The sequence below is a fragment of the Ammodytes marinus genome (genome assembly GCF_949987685.1).
Source record: "Ammodytes marinus genome assembly, chromosome: 2".
NCBI classification, from domain to species: Eukaryota; Metazoa; Chordata; class Actinopteri; order Uranoscopiformes; family Ammodytidae; genus Ammodytes; species Ammodytes marinus.
The window spans coordinates 31,192,652-31,209,532 of record NC_137231.1 but is presented as its reverse complement, the minus strand read 5'-3'; the positions used below and the strand labels follow the sequence as shown (position 1 = coordinate 31,209,532).

At 42.9% G+C, this 16,881-nt stretch overlaps 1 protein-coding gene across 2 annotated transcripts in view; it reads right to left on the bottom strand.

The window, feature by feature from the left end:
* Positions 1 to 16,881, bottom strand: part of rasgef1ba (RasGEF domain family, member 1Ba) — a gene marked incomplete at its 5' end in the record, with an annotated part of 155,507 nt that overhangs the window by 32,618 nt on the left and 106,008 nt on the right. For both annotated transcript variants that reach the window (XM_080039301.1, XM_080039302.1), the window contains 4 exons: positions 9,404 to 9,506; positions 10,847 to 10,942; positions 13,374 to 13,448; positions 14,608 to 14,823. In XM_080039301.1, the coding sequence (XP_079895427.1) occupies positions 9,404 to 9,506; positions 10,847 to 10,942; positions 13,374 to 13,448; positions 14,608 to 14,823 (490 nt within the window). The remainder of the gene's footprint in view (positions 1 to 9,403; positions 9,507 to 10,846; positions 10,943 to 13,373; positions 13,449 to 14,607; positions 14,824 to 16,881) is intronic.

Below are 16,881 nucleotides of genomic sequence, written 5' to 3'. Positions count from 1 at the left end.
TCTTGAAACGGGCCCCGAGATCGTTAGGACCGCCCCTGCACGCGTGTCGTGTAGCTTGACGAAACGCTGCGCCTTCTCTCTGCCCGCTCGGCTCTCGCAGAATGCATTAGTGGGCGCAACAAACGCCACTGTCCCGGGAGAGATTTTTCTTTCCTCGGGACAGCTGGTGAAAACAGAGAACAATTTCGGGAAAAACGGGACGGGTGGCAACCATAGTATAAATAAGGTGGCAACACTAGGTGATGGTGGTGAAGGCCAGGATTTATCGAAGCTATAGGCTATATAAAAAAAATTGTTTGGCAGAGTTATAATTTGCGTGAGAAATGCAAGGTGTGGCGTGGAGCGTGTGAATTGCCTGAAATGCGTGTGTCTCACTCTCATTGCGTGAGGGTTGAGAACCCTGTAACTCACCCCTGGATCCTCCATCCCCTGGAGGTGATGAAGATTGAATAGGAGTACCCGATTCAGCGGCCAGGCAGGTGGATAGAGCTAGCAGCAGCCAGGTGGATAGAAGCTAGCAGCAGGCCCAGGCCTGATTAGCCCAGCTTAGAGCAGAAGTAGCATCCATAGACTCATAAAAATACTCATAAAAGTAAATTTTCTAAAAGCTTGTGAGGAGATATCAATAAAAGCAGAAAACTGAACCTTTTACAAGGATAAAAAGCAGTCAATTCCATTAAAAACAACTTATTCCAGAGAGAAGTGTGCAGCATGAGTTGTCATGTCGGCCATTTTAGTTTTAGTCCCCAAAATCAAATTCACCTAGATAAAAACGGGAGGGCCCCATAAGGCAAGACTAGAAAAGAGTGTGTAACACTGGCTTCCTGAAAGGGAACTTTGAAAAAAGATATTTCAGCTCATAGAAGTAGATTATTTTCAAAATACCCTTGTTAGACTTGAACCTGCTCAGGAAGCTTCAAATTGCATCTCCAGAAATGTGAGTTTAGATATTGAAAGGTGTTTTCTTAATGAAGTTAAATCAATTTCATGTAGATAAAAACGGGAGGGCCCCATAAGGCAAGACTAGAAAAGGGTGTAACACTGGCCTCCTGACAGGGAACTTGAAAGACTGATTTCAGTTTCAGGGGCCCCACAAGGACAAAACAAGAAATGTACGACAGTGCGATGTTACACTGCTCCGGCACTATATCCCGCTTAGTATTTCTGACTGGAATACTTTTGTAAAATGAGATGTCAACATCCTCCTGAATTGCTAATTTACTGAACAATCCGAGTTTAGGACTGCATGTGGCAGTTCGTGAACAAACATGATGATTGAAAATCCCCCAAGGAATGTCACAGTTTCAAGAAGCAGTGTCATCACTTCGCTATTACCTGTGTCCCAACATTATCCGCAAAATCGGACTTGTTAGGTGAAGTGTCTTCTGCAGCAGGGATTTTCTTTGACTCTGCTTCCACTGCAGGAGACTGACTGATTGGCACCTGGAATATGAGATCAAAACACAATGTATTCAGCTCATACCAGTAGATTATTTTCAAAATACCCTTGTTAAACTTGCAGATGCTCAGGAAGCTTTATATTGCATCTCTAGAAACTTGAGTTTAATTGATTTGAACAATCAGAGGTTAGATTGCACAAGGCAATCACTCCACGTGTAATCACTAGAAGAAAATAGTTAAAAATAAAGCTTAGTATTATCTGTATGGTAACATCTCTTTTTGAACATGCATGTGACAACTTGTTCTTGTTCCAAGTTATTCGCATTTTTTTTGCAAAATATATCAAAATCAAGATGCTTAATACAACCAACTTACCTTATTACGCCACGGCCACTTCGAATCTCCATAGCTGTAATCAATTTCCGTTCCTATTTCTATTTTCTTCACAGCAAATAGGCATAAGTGGGGCCTGTTGTTTACTGCGATTTGTTTAATGGTGCAATTTGGAGATTTGTTGTTGTAATTGACTAATCTTCCCAGCGATCCATCTTCTTTGGATGCGTCAATACTAAAGGATGTGAGAAAATTATCTGTTAAAAGAATTATCTAAATATTCATTAGAACAGACATTTAAACATCATAGTACACTAAATAACATTATTAAATATGATGTGGAACGGTCCTAACTAGGGATGGGCATGATCAGACGTTTAACCAGCGATGCAGTGTTACTAGCGCGAACAATTACATTTCACCGTAGTTCTCCACAATGTAAGCTAGCTAATAATGACTAAAACATTTACTTAAAAAATGTATCTCACCTGTGGAGAGTGATTCCCTCTCGTCTGGAGTGTACTGGACGACGGTGTACACACCCGATAGCAGCACAATGAACTGGTATTGTTTTCTTTTTTTAGAAATGAGAGCTGTGAACACATACATCTATGGCTGTCTGACGGTCTGAGAGTACGACTGACGCCCCACTCAAGATGGCGGCTCTGTGTGCCGCGGCTGAGAGGGTCGTGGCGTATCTAGTGTTCTATATATATCTATGCAGCCAACAGCTAAGATCAAATGCACTATTTAGGAACCAGCAAATCTGTACTAGTACTGTAGCTAATGTTAGCCAACTAGCTATTGGTGTAAAACCAGGGGCGGGCCGTCCATTGAGGCAAACCAGGCAATTGCCTGGAGCCCCGGCCCCTTTGGGGCCCCCAAAATGCCCTCTTTATATTTTGCCCCATATCTATTGTTTTTTATAAAAAATCTCTTCACAATAGTATCATCGGGATGTCTAATTACTCGCGTTTTGACGGCCTTTCTGCCAACCGTGCACCCCCCTTCAGTCTGCACTACATGGACTATTCCATTACACATTACGCTCATGACGCTGCACGTTCACGCATACATCCAAAAAAGTAAATAGCGGGAGAAGAGAGAGACGAGATAAACCTAACCTACCTATACCAAAATGAAGCGAACATACGAGAGCGGGTCACAAAACAAACAGAAGAAGGACCAAAGTCAGGACTTAATATCAAAGCTGCCGAAGCTATTAAGCTTTTTTACAGCACCCGGCGCGGTGGCAGCGGGACCTTAGACGGAAGAACAGCTGTCTACATCATTAACCGGTAACGTTCCAGCTCCTACTGTCAATCCAGGTGGCTCTGGCTCAGCCAGCAGCTATGCTAATGACGTGAATGTGTGTCAACAAACTGATGGAGATAATTAATGGTGCAACGGATCACGGTTGATCCGTGGTCCATTCGGACCAACCCTCACGGTTTGGGACCCACGTGAACCGCGGATTGGATGCATATATGCTAAAGACGCCTGTGTGTTCACGTGATCGGCGATCGTGTATTACAGAACAGTTAGTGGCGATCGGGGCCAGCCTCTAGGTCTACTGTAGGCTACTGACAAAAATCACACAACACATTGCCTGTATTTTTGTAACAATATTTAGGCCTATTAGTTTAGGCTATATTTGGCTGCTCGACTTTAAGTCAGCCCAGCCAGGCGATAGTTGTTTCAATGTCGTTTTCACCTCCGTGTGTAACAGCTGTTCAGAACAACAGCTGATAGGCTTGCGACAGCAGGAGTCAGTCTAAAGCCATCAATGATCAATTTAAGTAAAAAAGCAAAATAAAGCTATTTCTTCCTCCCTCTATCTGTGTATATTTCTCTCTCCCCTGCACACTTAGTCACTACTATCCATGCTTAAAGAAGGCAGGGTTATAACCTCTTTTTTTTAAATATATTTGAAGATTTTATTTCAAATAGGCCTAGACTCTGTGGACACAGGCTATTTTGTAATTCACTGTGTATTTAAAAAATAAAACAACACATTTAATTGAAAGCAAAGTCATATTGGTCTCTAGAATTTTATCCAGGTTAGTGGCAATCATCAACTTCCTGTCAGAGAGAAAGCTTCCTCTGCGTGGCCCCTCTGACACACTTAATGAACTAGGACTAGGCATAGACGGATTATGAGATAATGGGCCCCTGGGCACAGACTCTTAAAGGGCCCCCACTCGTCCCTTATCCAGTCCGGTACACTGACTTTTCCACACAGATACAAACAATTAATGGCAAAAACATATTAAGGAAGTCAGTGTTTCCCACAGGATTTTGGGATACTGTTGGAGGGACCCTGTACCTTGTTGGGTGGTCCGGGGGCATGCCCCCCCGGATTTTTTTTTTTACCTTTTTAAAGTAAAATGCATCAATCTGGTGCACTTTGAGAGGAAATTTTAGAGGCTACATTATTTTACAGATTTTTCTTAAACAAGCAGCACTCTTCTTTACTCTGCAACTGTGAAAACAGTACAGTAGATGGGTCTGCAGACCCATGTTCTATGATGGAGGGGCCCATTTCAACAGATTCAGGGTGGATAGCTACTTTTTATGAAACATTTAGAATTCACACATAGAAAGCTTATTTCTGTATGTGCTTCAAGGCCCCTCATGAAGCCCCTTAGACAGAGCTACTAATGCTGTTGTTTTTAACCTGCTTTTGTATTTCTCCCCTACTAGTTGAGGGGCCCATGATGATTTCTATCTTGTTACATTTTAATGAGTATCCTTATATTTAGGCTATTCCTTTTTGGACCCAGTTATTGACATCAGTGACTGAGCTCTTTGACTATGCAACATAAAAAGTTACTATCAGTATCTCTGGCTAAGGGCCCCCCTGAGCCCTTGGGCCCCTGGGCCTGTGCCCGGTGTGCCCGTGCAGTAATCCACCCCTGGGACTAGGCAATGGACATGTCATGGGTCAGGTTCAGTTAATGGCTCAGTTTGACCCAGTGATGTGGGATCCTCTTAGACCAATCGAGTATCTCAGTGTGCGCGATATAAGGTACATTAGATGCAAGGGCCCCCAAATTACTGTTCGCCTGGAGCCCCAAAATGGCTAGGTTCGCCACTGTGTAAAACAGCATTGTATTACATTTGCTTACATTGGCCGCGTTTCCCAGATTCCCAAAGAGCCTCTTTGGGCAAAGTACTTCTTTGGAGCGCTCTTAAGAACGCTGTGAAAGAAGAATGCGTTTCCCAGATTTGTTCTTAGCGAAAGTAGTACTTTCACTAAGATGGAACTGTACGACGGCACTGACCCACTCTTTCAACCTTCTTAGCGACCAAATCGTCAGTGATCATGCCACGTCAGGGAAATTTATTTCCTCCACTTTTCGAAATAATAAAACAATGTTCAATGCGGACCTGGCGCAATAAACATAAACTAATAGTAGAGAAAAAATGTTTTAATGAATTACACGTTTACGTTTTCCACACACATGTGAGTTTATAGTACTACACATAAAAAAACATCCACAACCCTGTGGCATTTGACAGATATCAAGGAAACAGATTTAATTGAACTCAGCTGAACCTCATCCAGAGCGGCTCCACCTGCTATAAAGGCGTTGCCAAAGCCGCGCGTGTGAGAAACCATGGCTGCAATACAACAGCCTCGCCGTGCGCGAAGCCAGACGGTTTACATAAATGCATACGTGCGTCGGCACTTCTCCCCACTGGACGTGCTATCAGACCGGGCCTTCCAGGCAAAGTACCGACTGCCCCGGCCGTGCGGAGATCCAACAGCTGATCACTCTGGTGTCTCCACACACATGCAATTTTTCCTTCAGCCCGGAGATGCAGCTTCTGGCTGCGCTGCGTTTTTAAGAACATATCTACCTCTTCTGAGGTCCAACAACCCCCAGCCCCTACCCCTTTACCACCAGTCACCAAGCACTGATCACTAAACCATAAACCCACAACCACCACATCATCCATATCAACTCTCAGGCCTGAAGGCTGAAATAAATAAACAGAGCCAGCAGATGTAGGCTACATGTAACGTCCTGCACACTATAAGTATTGCTGCAGTGTCCGAGTGCTTTACCTGAAAGTCTGGCACTGGAATGCTGTTGAAAGGGCGCACTATACGCACACGTCATTAACCTATGCTGAGATAAATTACAACTTGCCTGGGACTTTTTGTTGCTATAGGTTTGACACTCATTTCAATGCAAAATGATCCACACAATACATGGTTGAAAAGGAAACCAAAGTAGTTTATTGAAACCATATGGGGGAGGGGTTACTCCGCGCTGTCTTTACTGGGTGTCTGCATCACCTGCAACGAAGGGAGATTGATTAGTGAAACCTTCGCACTCTTCCTTTTTGTTTGGTTCTGGAACTCCTGCCACTTCTTCCTCACAGCACGCCAGTCACGCAGGCCACATGGGATGGAGGGGGACATATTTTCGGCTATGGCCTGCCTAACACGGTTGATGTTCTTTTTGCCCCTTTTTGCCCCTTGTTCCCCCGAATAAAACTGCCCGGTGCTGCCAGACCTCGTCCACTAAGACGCCCATCTCCTCCGCGGTAAACAACGGTGCCCACTTGTTTCTTTTGCTGCCGCTTTCTTCCACTCTCACATGTGTGTGCCTATCCACGGGGTATATATGCGCTAATGGGCTTGATTACTACTTGGATACACTTGTTGCCCACCCCCCCCCCCCACACACACGATACATGCGTAGCCTAATTCCACCTGTGTGGGGGTGACCACGGGGCGCTGTGTGTGACTTATGCGCTGATAAAGAGGTGGGTGATCGATTCGCCTGGCATCGATTTATTCAGTTTCAGCACGACCGCGGTGGACAGCTCCCACCAAAGTACTTCTTTCGCTTCGTCTTACGCGTTCTCCAAAGAAGGCACCAAAGAAGCCATCTGGGAAACACCCGTATCTTAACGCTCGTTCTTTGGCGAACCCTTCTTTCGACCCTTCTTTGGCCCCAAAGAACGATCGATTCTGGGAAACGCGGCCATTATATGTACAGTAATATCACTGAATATTTTCCGAATCATTTTGACTTAATCAAATTAATAACACCTACCTGTTATATTTCCAAGAAATATAAAAGCAACCAGACCACTAGTGATAGGCATAGGTAATGGGACGTAATCTAACTTGCCGTCGGTCAATGCCGATTCTTCTGAGAGTGGGTCGAGTAATCCCTGAAGTGCTTCGCTTATTGTGGATCCACTCCACTCACACTTTGTGGGGTAGTATCAGTATCGGTGATTTGTTGGTTTGTGAGTGATATAAACATACCCTCATCTGTAGCCTACTATGTGTAAGAGTGTTATCCAAAGCAGGAGAAGTGGTTTATAAAAGGAGAAATAGTCTGAACCCCAGCATAGTGGAAAATGTTTTGTTTCTAAATACAAATTTTTAAGTTGCACAAGCACATTCACTGGTCCTTACTTTGCTATAACACTGCGACAGTTTGAAAATAATTGTTCCCATTGTGTTATTCAAATTTGACATAAAATATTTATTAGATCCCTATGCATTGTCATGTTTCATAACCATAATAATACACTAAACCAAATATACATTTCATTTATATGAATGAATACATGAACGATACATGAAATGTATTTATTAAGATATATTGATTAATTTACTTGTCAGTCTTGCCATGCCTGGACTATTGCAGGGCAGTATAGCCTATTGAGTGTATTACAAATTGATAGAATGACCTTTAATATATCTGACTATTTAACACTGGCTTCAAAAAGTTTCACCATGCCATCACTATCAGACCACCTTCTTCTTCTGTAGGGTTTATTGGCGGTTGGCAAACCAACTTGGACTGGAGTGTGAACAAGAGATAAATGCTGAATAAAAGGAACAAATAAAAGTAAATACATTTAAAAAAAAATTAAACTAGATTATTTTTGCTACATCAATTTCTCTTCGGAACTTAATACTATTATGATATGCTTTGCCTGCTGTTTCCCCAAAAGCCCTGACAGTGAAAGGTTGTTGTGTTTTGCCAATAAACCCTACAGAAGAACTGAAGAAGAACTTTTACACACATAGGCATACCTAGTTTTTGACACTTTGTGGGTCCCTCCTTCCGGTGTGTGTGTGTGGAGTGTGTAAGTGTGTATCGGGTGCAGTACTGGGGTCCGGTAAAGGGGGCGATAGTGAGCACACACACTTTTACACACGTTTCTATTTTTTGTCACTTTGCGGGCCAAATTTCAAAAAACGAAAAAAAAGCAAGAGCCCCATCAGGGGAGGCTCCTGAGCACAGATAGATGAAGATCGGTGTGGGGCCCACCATTTTGGGCCCCACAAGGTCTCAGGGCCCCACACCGTTGGTGTGCTCCAATAGCCTGGGCCCCACGTAGTGATAAATGCAAGAACACACACAGTGACACACACACACACACACACACACACACACACACAGATTCTAAGTCATGGGAGTTTACTGTGTTTCGTTTAGAATGGGGAGAGAGACAGATTACATCACTAAATGCAATTCTCACTCGAACAACAAATCGCATTCACCACTTTAGTCTGATCTGATAAACTGGAAGAAAAAGCTCTGTGTGTGTGTGTGTGTGTGTGTGTGTGTGTGTGTGTGTGTGCGTGTGTGTGTGTGTGTGTGTGTGTGTGTGTGTGTGTGTGTGTGTGTGTGTGTGTGTGTGTGTGTGTGTGTGTGTGTGTGTGTGTGTGTGTGTGTGTGTGTGTGTGTGTGTGTGTGTGTGTGTGTGTGTGTGTGTGTGTGTGTGTGTGTGTGTGTGTGTGTGTGTGTATTTGTGTGTGTGTGGAATCACAGGGAACAAGTGCAGAGTCCAAATGAGGCGGATAACGTTTTAAAAATACTACACACATTAGTGCAAAACTTTTTCATACAGTGTAAAAAGTTAAGTTGGGAAAACTCTCAATTTTAAGGCCGTCTGCGCTAGATTTAAACTCCTAAGTTTGAAGGAAAACTGTCTACATTTGAGCCAACTATTTATCTTTTGTTGAGATAAACAATCGTTCATATGTGATGAAAATGTATCTTTCATTGTAAACTTAAGGTGTGTTGGTCTACATAAGAAGGCAGAGTCAAAATGTTAGTTTTTGATTACCTAAAAACAAAATCACTGGTTGCGTTCCGAATCGCATACTCTTTCTTTTTTCTATTCTACATACTACATCCGACGATAAAAATAATCTAGTAAGGATGCAGTAGGCATACTATTGGGACATACTTTTCTCTCTTATTTCATCATAACATTGCGCCTTGATCTTGCCTCTTGCTTTTATATCCGTCGCATCCCCGTTTGTTTTCATATGGAGGCTTCGTCGATGTGACGTCACTTCACGTGCGCACTGGATTGTGGGTCAGAATCGCCCAAAAATGCACTTTTCAACACTAACAATCTTGGCCGCATGAAGTAGGACATCCGGGTACTTCTAACCATCCTAAATCTGGCCACAAGAATCGGGACATCCTAAATCTTTTTTCTACATACTATATAGTAGAAAGTATGCGATTCGGAACGCAACCACTTTTGTCAACTACTTTTCCTCCTTAATATAATAAGGACTAATACATAGAGTTCTGAAAAGGATAGTAGCAGTCCTTTCAAAGTAAAAGCACACATCATATGTCTCATATCAGTAGAAGAATAAACACAGACTCACATATGATAGCCATGAGCGAGTTGAAGTTTCCGATGTTGAAACATTCTCGCGCCACGTCGATGAAGAACTCAATGACTCTGGCTCGGTGCTTCTTCTTCACGGGCTGAAAGCAAAATGGAGGACGTTCATTATAAAGAAATGATCATTAAAGTGCTATGCATAACCTATAAAACTTTGCTTGTACTTTATGGGACATTTAGAAAAGAGTTCGGGTGATCCTGGAGATGAGTGATGAGTTTTAGGTGCTAAAACAACTCGTTTTTACATCAATTGAATTAATTAAGCCAAACATGCATTAACTCCAGCTTCTGTAATGTCAAGACGTTTAGCTTTTCTTGGGTTTATATCACTGCAACTGAATATATTATATTATATATAGATAGTGTTGTGGTCAGACACAAGGTGCACATGTTCATGACTTTTCAGCAAGTGTTTTTTGATTGATCACCTTTAGCTCTGGTAACTTGAGATGGTCTTTTTTACTATTGTAATCAACATTTTATTAACTAGACTTTTAACAGTTTATTTGATGAAAATGATCAGTAATTGTTGCCAAATCATTGTTTTTTTACTTCTTGAAAAACACTAGGGCAGGGGTGTCCAAACTTTTTTCACTGAGGGCCACATACAGAAAAATCTACGAAGGGCCGGGCCACTTTGCAAAAAATAACACATTTATCAGGACATGTAGCTGCTCTGATGTTTAGTTTCATAGTGTTTTCGTAAATTGTAATCCTTCTTCACGGCAACACTTTACTTGCACATTAAACAGATACATCCCCCTCTTGTTAAATGCCATTGATACACCCAGTCCAATGTGTCCAATGTCCAGCTGGGTGAAAATAGTAGCCAGCTGAGATCCCGCCCCTCCAAGGGGGGTCCGGGGGTATGCCCCCCCGGGAGATTTTTTAAAGTTTTCAAAGTGAAATGCATGAATCTGGTGCACTTTGAGAGGGAAATTAAGAGGCTAAAGATGAAGAATTTTGTATGAAAAAAAATGGAGACACTGTGTCAGATGAATTAGAAGCTATTGGAGAAGGACATGGATTTTCCATAATAATATTAATTTAAAATAAGATATTATGCAGGGTCCTCTGGGATGGGCTTGGTGCTCTTTTTCTTTTATGGGACATATTTCTCTGTAATATAATGAGTGCATTTAAATTATTTAAAAATTAAAAGGGCCATATTACATTATATTTTTAAAATGTGCCACGGGCCAATCAATCAGTTTTGACACCCCTGCACTAGTGGGTTAACTAAGAAATGCAAAAAAAAAAAAAAAAAAAATATATATATATTTTTTTTTTCAAAGGGCCATATTACATTATAACTTTAAAATCGGCCGCGGGCCAATAAAAAGCGGGCTGCGGGCCGCAGTTGGCCCGCGGGCCGTAGTTTGGACACCCCTGCACTAGGGTTTCATATTGTCTCATAACTCACCATGCATATCTCTGTAGCCACCAGATAACTGAGTCTGTTGAACCATTCCACATACGCTTCCAGGTTTGCGGCTTTCTTGTGATCGCTGAAGCAGCTCTGCAACAACAACAACAATAAAACCATTTTAATGAGCATTTAACATAATTGTATAATCACAAAAAAATAGTGCTGAAAAGTTAGAATAAAAAGCTGATATGTGATTTTTTTCTCTCTCTCTCTCTCAATGCATCACTGAGCATAAAAACTATTGGTTTGTGTAGCTAATCTCACACACACACACACACACACACACACACACACACACACACACACACACACACACACAACACACACACACTTCTATAAAAAGGCACAATAGTGGCCCAATGTTATTCAGATTCACAATATGCACGCTGGTCCTTTGTGTCCGATTCCTCTTGATCTAAATCCACACATTCCAATGGCCTTACGACACTCTCTCACACACACACACACACACACACACACACACACACACACACACACACACACACACACACACACACACACACACACACACACACACACACACACACACACACACACACACACACACACACACACACACACACACACACACACACAGGTTGGTTTTCCTGATCTGATTTTAACACACAGCTATACTTGTGAGGACATTCATTGACATAATGCATTCCCTAGCCCCTTACCCTAACCCTAACCATCAAAACTAAATGCCTAACCCCAACCCTTACACTAACCCTAACATAAACCTAATTCATACCTGAACCTTAAAACCAGTTAACCTGTTAACCCTCAAACAGCTCATTTAAAGGCCTGTCCCAAAGTGAGAACAGGCCAAAATGTCCTCACTCTTAAGGTCTAAAACTGAAATTGGTTCTCACAAAAATAATTGTACAAGTATACACACACACACACACACAGCTCATTGGGGGTACGAGGCAGGATAGCCCCAAGGCACAAAAGGCAGCCTTAACCCCCCAATCACCTCACTTCTAAAAAAGAGGGACTGTTGCCTAGCAGTCGAATGCCAGACGAGAGAGAGCCCACCGCTAGACACACACACACACACACACACACACACACACACACACACACACACACACACACACACACACACACACACTCCCAAAACAAACCCTCTTAGCAGTGGTGGTTGCTAGGGGAGATCAGAGGCATGCATGCACATCTCATCCAGACACGGGGGATGATTTGAGGAAATTGTCGGTGAGGTGTGTGTGTGTGTGTGTGTCTCAGTGTGTGTGTGTGTCAGTGTGTGTGTGTCTCAGTGTGTGTGTGTGTGTCTCAGTGTGTGTGTGTGTGTGTGTTACGGGCGGATATTTGGTCTGCTGTTGCTACAGACAGGCTTAAATTCACCTGGCCTCACTTTGACCTGTGTGAGCGTCTGCCTGTGTGTTGTGTGTGTGTGTGTGTGTGTGTGTGTGTGTGTGTGTGTGTGTGTGTGTGTGTGTGTGTGTGTGTGTGTGTGTGTGTGTGTGTGTGTGTGTGTGTGTGTGTGTGTGTGTGTGTGTGTGTGTGTGTGTGTGTGTGTGTGTGTGTGTGTGTGTGTGCGCGCCTCACTTTGACCTGTGTGAGCGTCTGCCTGTGTGTTGTGTCAATTTAAAAATAATCTGTCCGGAAGAAAAAGAAAAAAAATCTAGGCCGTTTGTATCTCTTCTTTATCCCTCCCGAAACACAAGACAAGGACATACCAGGTCTAGACTGAGGATGTAACCAACAGAACAAATGTCTATTCGTTATCACATAAACAGCCCTTTTCCTCCTTCATTGAGGAACCTTATGTACATATTTATCAGTCGTTTGAATGTCTCAAATAATGTAATTATAACACTTCACGTCAAGCTATAGTGCAGTAGGCTCTCCATCTTCCCTTTGGAGACATTGGTATAAGTGCCTCTTTTTTCCACTATATACACATTGCGAGAATAAAAGGCGAAATCTCGACTTTTTCCTCAAAGAAATTAAACCTGCAGTGTGTAGAATTTTGGGTTTTATTTCCTAGCAGATTTTGTAGAAAGTAATTATAATATCCATAAGTACATTTAATTTAGTGCATAATAGCTGATTTTTTTTTTTTATATATATTTTTTCCCTTAGAAAGGGTCTCATATATGTCCATATTTCTGCATATTTTGGACCAAGGCTTAGTGCCGCCATCTTGAAAGTGTCATAGTTGGAATGTCATCAGGTGCATTGTATACAATTTAGAATTGTTCTTGTCCTTGAAGGCCACTGTAGCTTCTGTTATTATTCTAAAGGGTTGGGGTTACCCAGGGAGCGTTGCATTCTAGAACTTTGTAGAACTTTCTTGATGATGAACTTTCTTGATGATGTCATATTACACACTGCACCTTTAATGATTAAATATATATAATAATAAAAGTTGAACATTCCAAGTCTAGACTGAGGATTTCAGCCAACAAAACTAAACATTGCATAACTTGTGTATGTGCTTCTGTTATCCGTCCATCTATTCCAACATGTGAATAAAAAGGGATGCAGCCGTTACCTTGTCATTGTCCAGCGGGTCTTTCTGTACGAAGGCCTGGACGAATTCTTCTGGTCCGATGTAACTCAGTCGCTCCTGAGAAAGAAAGAAAGAAAGAAAGAAAGAAAGAAAGAAAGAAAGAAAGAAAGAAAGAAAGAAAGAAAGAAAGAAAGAAAGAAAGAAAGAAAGAAAGAAAGAAAGAAAGAAAGAAAGAAAGAAAGAAAGAAAGAAAGAACATCTTTAGTTTGGTACATATTGGTGATAGTATAATATTAAGAAAGAGTTTGAATTATTATGGTTGTGGCCAAAGTGGGAATTGATGTGTGTGTGTGTGTGTGTGTGTGTGTGTGTGTGTGTGTGTGTGTGTGTGTGTGTGTGTGTGTGTGTGTGTGTGTGTGTGTGTGTGTGTGTGTGTGTGTGGAGTCGTGGTGTTTAGTTTCACATCTTAAATCAATAACAATGATCAGTAATCCATCAAACATGTCCGCTCCCCCTTCCCTCTCATGTTCTAACCCTCACTATCGATTTGGGATTTTTTTTACCCCTTCGGTTCGATGTGTTTGTGTGTGTGTGTGTGTGTGTGTGTGTGTGTGTGTGTGTGTGTGTGTGTGTGTGTGTGTGTGTGTGTGTGTGTGTGTGTGTGTGTGTGTGTGTGTGTCGCTCTCCCTTCCCTCTCATGTTCTACCTCTCACTATCAATTTGGTTGTTGGTTCGATGTGTGTGTGAGTCATTGGCAGGACTCCTGAATGTTCTTTGGAAGACAACAATTACAGTTTCATTTGGTTTGACGGGTCACAGTAAATTATTTTGGTGTGATGCAATGACGAGGCAGTTGAAAATGAGTCTGTTCGGTGACAGGTTTCAATTGGGTCAATGTAAGAATTGCTTTAAACTGTTCATTTGGACTTAGAAACTGTTGTGAAAAGCAAAATAATAGAACTTTGAACATGCCATGAAAAAAAAAGTGATTCTTCGCGATTAACTATTGAAATTCAGCAACATTTATATGGTTTAACAACCCTAGCAAACAGTGAAGTCCCATAGTGTGTGTGTGTGTGTGTGTGTGTGTGTGTGTGTGTGTGTGTGTGTGTGTGTGTGTGTGTGTGTGTGTGTGTGTGTGTGTGTGTGTGTGTGTGTGTGTTCGTTCGTTCGTGTGTGTGTGCGTGTGTGACCCAGTGTGTGCGTGTGTGTGCGTGCTTGTGTGCGTTCGTTCGTGTGTGTGTGTGTGTTGCCCATGTGTGTGTGTCCCTCTCACCAGTTCTATGTGTGTGAGCTGCTGTGCGACGGTGAAGGGGTCGTTGCAGATGGACAGCATGTCCCGCAGCGTGGCGGCCTGGGGTTTGGCCTTCAGCGCGCTCAGCCTCTCCGTGGCCGTGGAGTTGATCTTCACCAGAGCCTCCTCATACTGACCCAGCACTGTCAGTCTGCGGATCAGACCCGAACTCAGCTGACCCACTGCCTTCCTGTATACCTGGGGAGGGGGATTATATGGTTACAAACTCACAGGGAATTGTCTGTGTCTGTCTGTCTGTCTGTCTGTCTGTCTGTCTGTCTGTCTGTCTGTCTGTCTGTCTGTCTGTCTGTCTGTCTGTCTGTCTGTCTGTCTGTCTGTCTGTCTGTCTGCGGATCAGACCCGAACTCAGCTGACCCACTGCCTTCCTGTATACCTGGGGAGGGGGGGGGGGAAGAGAGGGGATTATATGGTTACAAACTCACAGGGAATTGTCTGTGTGTGTGTGTGTGTGTGTGTGTGTGTGTGTGTGTGTCTGTCTGTCTGTCTGTCTGTCTGTCTGTCTGTCTGTCTGTCTGTCTGTCTGAACTGACTGAACACTGATGCCAGCTCTCAACCCAAACCACGCAACGGCCATCGAAACTGCAACGCCTCTAAAGATTCTATGGCAGAAAAGACCCAGAAGTGGATCCCGCCATTCACTCCAATGTAAATGGGGAAGGGGTTATTTTTCTGACTTTCAAAGGGTCACCACAATAAGGTCAAAATCATTGTACACAAAAGCATTTTATTCGCACAAGAGTAGAGACCCTCCGCAGCCCGTAACACACACACACACACACACACACACACTGAGACACACACACACACACTGAGACATACGCACACACACACACACACACACACCCTCCAGTGCACGGCTCTGTCAATGAAAGAGGTCCGACTCTAGTAGATGCTCCGACTATTAATTTTCCTTTTCTTTTTTTGGATTCTGCGTCCTTGGTCTTATTATATGCCTATGGAAGCCTCTCCGTGCCCGGCTCATTAAGACTGGAGACTGTTGGGTGACTGGACGTAGAGGGTCAAGAGTTGAAGCCAAACCCTGAACCCTAAACAGAGCGCGGTTAGATCACTGTTCCCTCTCTGACACAGTTTGGAACATGGGGTTACATAAGAGAGTCTATAGAGGGAAGTAGGACATGTGTGTTTAATTTGGTGTGTGAGACAATGTGTGTGTGTGTGTGTGTGTGTGTGTGTGTGTGTGTGTGTGTGTGTGTGTGTGTGTGTGTGTGTGTGTGTGTGTGTGTGTGTGTGTGTGTGTGTGTGTGTGTGTGTGTTATTGTATTAACACAGAATATCCTGTCCGTGGCTTGGTTCCATACCACCGCTATGAACTGCCCAGAATTGTTGGAGGTGATGATGAGGACGTGTGTGTGTGTGTGTGTGTGTGTGTGTGTGTGCGTGCCTATGTCTGTGCCTATGTCTGTGTGTGTGCGCGCCTCTGTGTATGTGTGCCCCTGTGTGTGTGTGTGTGTATCTGTGCCTATGTCTGTGTGTGTCCCTTTCTCTCTCATAACCACATCCCTTCTCTTCCCTCGACTTTCTGCCAATTCAGCCTCCAGAAATCTGGGTTCTACAAACACAACTCTGGTTCAACGGGGTTGGGAAGAAGCATAGCCCGCAGCTATATAATACTACAGCTCCGGAAACAATTTAGAGACCAGTCTGGATTTTTCTTCAATCTTCATCTCTACATTACTTATTGAAAAATGCTCTTAAAGACAAAAACATGTATTGGAATTTGGTAGAATTGTTGTCAGTAGTTTATAGAATAAAACCAAAATGTTCATTCTACTCAAACATATGCCTCTAAATAGTAAAACGAGAGACACTGAACATTTGGAGTGGTCTCTTAATTTTTTCCAGCAAGAAATATATAATAATAGATAAGCCAGTAACAGACACTTTCCAATGTCAAACATGTAAAACAAACATGGGGAGATTAAAAAAATATATTCAAAATCATCTAAAATTTGCTACATAAAACACCGCCATTCAAATTTAAATCTGTGTAAACACCGTAGACACACACAGCTAAAGCCTGACAACACTCCCTCTCCGCTCAGTGGGATAACAGTGAGAGAAACCAGCAGCAAATCGCTCCAGTTGCCACTTCAAAAGCCCCGCCATCTGCCGTAGCTTCTGTCGCCACTACAAACAAGCGTGTGTGTGTGTGTGTGTGAGTGTGTGTGTGAGTGAGTGAGTGAGTGAGTGAGTGAGTGAGTGAGTGAGTGAGTG